This window comes from Gymnoscopelus braueri (genome assembly GCF_963280865.1).
Source record: "Gymnoscopelus braueri genome assembly, chromosome: 19".
Lineage (NCBI taxonomy): Eukaryota > Metazoa > Chordata > Actinopteri > Myctophiformes > Myctophidae > Gymnoscopelus > Gymnoscopelus braueri.
This window is the reverse complement of record NC_137621.1, coordinates 23,492,808-23,498,889: the sequence shown is the minus strand read 5'-3', so window position 1 is coordinate 23,498,889 and position 6,082 is coordinate 23,492,808. Positions and strand designations below refer to the sequence as shown.

Below are 6,082 nucleotides of genomic sequence, written 5' to 3'. Positions count from 1 at the left end.
TTTTTGGGCTTGTTTCTAAAGTGTAGGCCTACTTGCTTATTTAGGCTGCTTCCAACATTTTTTATTATTTAAACCAGTGGTTCTCAAATATTTTCATGAAAATGTAGTAGTGCACTAACTGCACATGCTCTTATTTTACAGATACAATGTTTCAAAACTATTCCAAATATTCCACATTTTATTGCAAGAGTTTTTGAAAATAGCAGATCTACAAGCTCACAACGCGGTGCATCGCGAGGGGTTGTGATCTTGTAGATCGGCTATTTTCAAATGTGTGACAGGTTGCTTCTTTTGGGCTTGTTTTCCTAGACCTAGTTGCTTATTTATCTCACAAAATATGGCAACACTGTGTGAAGCCTATACCGCCGTCCGTGGTAGTTGGATCAGAAAGCAACTATGACCAATATCGTGAAGCGGAGCGCTAACGCGACATAGGTACGGTACATCGCTGCTGGGTGTGTTATTTAGTTAATTATTGTTCCATAATAATATATATATATATATATATATATATATATATATATATATATATATATATATATATATATATATATAAATAAATGTGCTGTGGTCCTCCTCAAAGTGGGTTGAGGGACCTTCGGGGTTGCTTGAAGGTGGTCCAAATTGACCGTTACAGGTCTGTAACTCTGAGTGTGTACAAATGGATTTGGTTCCATTTGTACACACTCAGAGAGTTATGGGAGGTCCTTGAAAATTAAAAGAAATTGAGATCCACTGTACCAGTGGACTCCTAACAGTAAATGAGTGTTCATACATATTCTGAAGAAAACCATGGAGACTGAGACATTTAGTAATCTGGTCTTATGATCAAAATAGGAACATAATGTTATGTAAAAACAAAATCTAAAATTTGCTATGGACAAGGACAAGACTTGCCACGGACACATTTTGTCCGTGTATCTGGACACAATGGTGACCCCTGGTCGCGGTTTATCAGTTTCCCAGGTCTTTCTGCGCGTAATGGGCGGAATACCAAAACGCTCGCCCCAAAACACAGTCGCCCCCGGGGTAAATCCGGTGGTATTCACCTGGTATTCCTAACCTCAGTAAACTATGCCTAAAACTAACCTTATTCCTAATAGCAGTGGTGGAAGAAGTACTCAAATTCTTTACTTAAGTAAAAGTACCAATACTGCAATATAAAAATACTCTGTTACAAGTAAAAGTCCAGAATTAAAAATGTACTTGAGTAAAAGTACAAAAGTATTGGCATCAAAATGTACTTAAAGTACCAAAAGTAAAAGTACTAAATATTTGAAAATAGCAGATCTACAAGCTCTCGTCGCGGTGCGACGTGTTGTGAGCTTGTAGATCGGCTATTTTCAAATAGCCTTGGTATAAAATAGTGCTAAAGTGGTTAATGTGTGTTTTATAATATAATAATGTATATCTACAAAGTAACTAGTAACTAAAGTTTTCAAATAATTGTAGTGGAGTAAAAGTACAACATTTGCCTCTGAGATGTAGTGGAGTAGAAGTAAAAGTATAGACAATTGAAAATACTAGTTAAAGTAAAAGTACCTCAAAATTGTACTTAAGTACAGTACTTGAGTAAATATACTTAGTTACTTTACACCACAACTATGCCTAACCCTAAACGTAGGCTATAACCTTATCCTCAGTAAAAACAAATACAAGAATGCAAGAACCGCTGGTGCGCAAAAAAATGGGGGCGAGCCTGTTTTGGGGCGAGTGTTCTGGTTACCAATGGGGAATGGGCGGTATTGAGCGCACTAGCGTTCCAGCACATGGGAATGAACAGTTCAGGTGCGGTGCGCTTGTAGGCTAATAACTACGTCAACTTTTCAGCACTGTAATCCATTTGGATTGAAAGGGAACGGCTATATGGGCAGAGAAACATGCACCATGACTTAACCAGTGTAAATTTTTTACAGGAGAAAAAGACCATCACAAGGATTATTTCGTTCTGGAAAATACAATGCACTTCATAACGCTGGGCATAGTTCTGGTCGTGACTGGCGTCGCCAAAGGTAATCGGAATAAATTATTTGATAGATAAAGAGATAGATCTACAACCATAATAATGAGATGTTTAACAATTTATTTAAAAAATATACATATATTTACTGACTGCACAAGAATGATGTATTAAGCTTATAATCATATTTACTTAATTTTGAATGGGGTGTTTGATTTTTGTATGCAACGTGACATGCTATTATAGTCTATCCTTTATTTCTCTCAAAGGATTGGAATGCATTGCAGGGTGCAACACAGAAAATGGGTTCTGTGAGAAGGAAGGCGAGTGCAGGTAATAACTAAAACGGCATGACTGTAAAGCTTGTAGCTATACCAGCTGCAAATGTCCATCCCAGAGAGTATTCACAATCTGGTCAACTGGCTCTGTTTGCCTATAGTCCATATCTGGATTCGTTCTGCCAAATCAAATATTCTCATATTTTCTACTTTTCCCTACTAACGTTATAAAGCAACTAAGACTGCACCCTAATGTGTCCCATACACAGCCATTAGTAATAGTCATTTTTGTATTTCTATAAATAAGTGTAACCCAAATCTCTGGCATATCACCTGCTATCATATTTAGAGGAATTGCTATATTCCCCAAATTGCATAACCATTTGTATTCACAAACATGCAATAATGCTCCTTTTCAAGTATGGTAATAGAGTTTTTGTTGCTCAGGTGCAGACCAGGGTGGGAGGGGGAAACATGCGACCAATGCATGCCCTTCCCTGGATGTCTGCATGGCACATGTGAGAAGGCATGGCAGTGCATCTGTGAGGATGGCTGGATTGGCAGTCTGTGTGACCAAGGTCAGTGTCAACTAGCTCACTAGACCAGCGATTCCCAACCTATTTGGCAAAACACTAAGATTGTATTCATAATATAACATTAATATTTAAAAAAATGTTTAAAAAAATGAAAGAAATGCCATGGCAGTTTTTCTTTAAAATCTTAATGGGTTTTCATTGTGATACCGATAAATAGGAACTTAAAAGATGTTAGTTCCATTGATCCAAGCCGGAACGCAATCGATTGATTGATCATTAAAATAAACATGCTCTGTAATGCAGGCATCCCTGAAAAGCTTTCAAGATTTTTATGTGGGTCTAAGTAGATCTAGAAAAAGTTGTTTTTAATTTATTAGACTATTACTTTGTGTGCACTAATTTCCCAAAATAGATGCAAATCATATAGATTGGCTATTTTGGCTATGTATGCAGTTTTGCCTTGAGATTTTGACTTGCCCATTGATGTGCCTCGGGCACAAAAAATATTAAAAGCACAGGTGTATTTACCTCAGAGTAAGCTCTCTATCAAGTCAAGTCGCTGTACTTTTCTCACAAAGATATAGGTTACATTACACCATAATGTTCCCAATGCTTTGGGGATTCGCCTGTGTTTTGGATGGCAGATCTGTTTTGAAGGACAAATGTACATAGCACAGAGATGATAGATCTAAATGATAGTTATGGGTTAAACAGGTCATCCCGGACTATGAAATCTCATTCAATTACATTACATACAGTATAAGGGACTCTTATTTTAGCTTATTTTAATATGCATACTTGATTTTTGTTTTGCTAGTGGTTGGTTGTGGTGTATTCACACACGCACGCACGCACGCATCAATCTGCCTGCATATTCCACACCATATTGTGTGAGCCCAAAATAAACATGATTTGATCCTATGAATATAAATTGCTTGCTCCACCTACAAACAGAAAGAGGAATAAAGGGGTCTTTGAGATACTGTGTGAAAGATTAAAAGCCACACTTTTCATGGCTTCTGGATCTGTTTGACCTACTTCTCAATGAATCCACGTACCTACCACTATGTATCCCTCTGTGTATTATAGTGGAGGACATGTGTAAGAGAGAGAGAGACAGAGAGAGAGAGAAATAGTAATGGTGCACTTACTGCACATGCTCTTATTTTACAGATACTGACCTGTGCTCATCCCAGCCTTGTTCCAGTAATGCCACCTGTGTTGAGACAGGAGAAGGGGAATTCCTGTGCGTCTGTCCTGCAGGCTACATGGGTGAAAACTGCCACATGAAGAAAGGCCCTTGCCTAACAAATGGGTAAACGCTAATACACACACCTTGCCATAGCCCCATTAATCATTTCCCCCCTAATTAAACCCTAGAAAACCTCCTCATTATAAAACGTTACAGTGGTAGATCATACAGGCATGCCTGTTCTGTCGAGGAAATGCACCTCCTGCCCATCAAACCGTAACCGAGCTGGCTGACAGAGCTGTCCAGACACCAATATCCACCATGCTTTGATCATTGTTAGACTACTCCTGTTATTGATTCTGAGAGGCCCACCCAAAATCCAATATAGCCCAGTGTCACTGAGTTGGCTCGCCTCCTCCTTGCTCAATAACTAATCATTTGAGTTCTATTTTGAATTCTCTAAATGAGATGACTATAGCTTCCCTTGAATGCCTGGGAATTCATCTCTATTATTAGCTTTCCGTGTGGTTTCATTAATCGGCAGCAGTATGAGACGGGAGATGTCTCAACCACTTGCCAGAGCTATTATTTATTTGATGAGCACGGATAGAAACTGAGGGACTTGTGTAATTGCAAAGGCTACTCCAATGGATATTGATCGTTTTTAGTTTCATCTCCATCTCGGCTTTTCATCAATGCAGTGTCTGTAAAGCCCTGCTGAGATTGATATTGTTAATTTATAGGCCCAATATGTGGGAGCATGAATTACACAGGCAGCAACTCCTATTGTTTGTCACTGCCTCTGACTTTTCTTGTTAGCATAAATGTCGATAACCATTGTTCGTTAAAATAAATCCAGCAATACACATCATAATGTAATGGTCAGATCATTCTGTTTAATTGTGGGTAGACCTAACTGGAATTAACTCCATGTAAGCCCATTATCCTACTCTGTCCTTCAGCTCTCCTTGCCAGAATGGAGGCACATGCACCGACGATGACGGCTTAGCATCCCACCCCTCCTGCCTGTGTCCCCCCGGGTTTGCCGGAGACTTCTGTGAGATCAACATCGACAGCTGTCAGCCCAACCCCTGCCTCAATGGTGGCAATTGCACTGACCATGGCCTGGCATTTACATGCACCTGCCCCGCTGGCTCCTTTGGATTCACCTGTAACGAGACCACCATCTTTTCCCCCTGTGTCAGTGGGCCCTGTGTGAACGGAGGGACATGCGTCGGCCAACCAGATGGAACATTCCACTGTGTTTGCCAAAAAGGATTTGCAGGTCCCACTTGCTCCCAGCATCACAGGCCCAAGGCCAAAGCCAAGCCCCCCAGACCTCTTCCTGACCACAGGGGGCTGTCGCAGCCTCCCCAGCACTACTCCCTCCCAGCCCATGCCTTCCACAAGCTCCTCAGACCTCCAGAGAGAGACCTCCTCAAGATCACACTGAAGGAGACAGTGCATGCCTCTGGTGGCCTGGTCGCTCACGGTCAGCTGCTCTGCTTCAGCGTGCTGGCCCTGCTCACCTGCCTGGTCATCTTGGGCACCACAGGAATCGTGTTCTTCGGCCGCTGTGAGACATGGCTGGCTAGCGCCAAGTACAGCCACCTCGTTCGGCAGCAGAAGGAACACCTGCTGAGAGGGGCTAGTGGTAATGGCCAGGAGGACCCCGAACATTCAGTGAACATCATCCTGCCAGAGAAGATTAGACTCACGAGCTTTGGGAGGCATTACACGTCCATTTAATTGGATTTTCTCTCTCTTTCTCTCTCTCCTCCACTGTCTTGATCTTTGAATTCTCTCTCCGTCTCTCATATATATTGTTTTCAGTTTCCATCTTTCTGTCTCTTTATTTGTCTCACCCTCTGTGGAAGGTCTGTTACAGAATGAACAGGCATTACTTTTGTACAGGAGACATAACTGAAGACCATTTACACACTATCATGCAGGTTTGAATTCAGAGCCTACTGGACCAAATGGACAATCGTCACAATGGATTATGAAACATATCTAGTGGCACAATTTAGTGGCACGGGTGACAAAATAAACACCAATAAGTTATCCATTAATAACTTATTTATTAATAGCAACCTTAATGGTTGCTTTTAGAAGA

The 6,082-nt window shown here is 40.9% G+C and overlaps 1 protein-coding gene across 1 annotated transcript; it reads left to right on the top strand.

Annotated features, from left to right (window-relative positions):
* Positions 1–2,228: 2,228 nt before the first annotated feature.
* Positions 2,229–5,822, top strand: dlk1 (delta like non-canonical Notch ligand 1). The gene is made up of 4 exons (XM_080414574.1): positions 2,229–2,293; positions 2,686–2,816; positions 3,948–4,089; positions 4,929–5,822. Exons 2-4 carry the CDS (start codon positions 2,726–2,728, stop codon positions 5,713–5,715), a joined length of 1,020 nt encoding a protein of 339 aa, XP_080270700.1. The 5' UTR covers positions 2,229–2,293; positions 2,686–2,725; the 3' UTR covers positions 5,716–5,822.
* Positions 5,823–6,082: the final 260 nt, after the last annotated feature.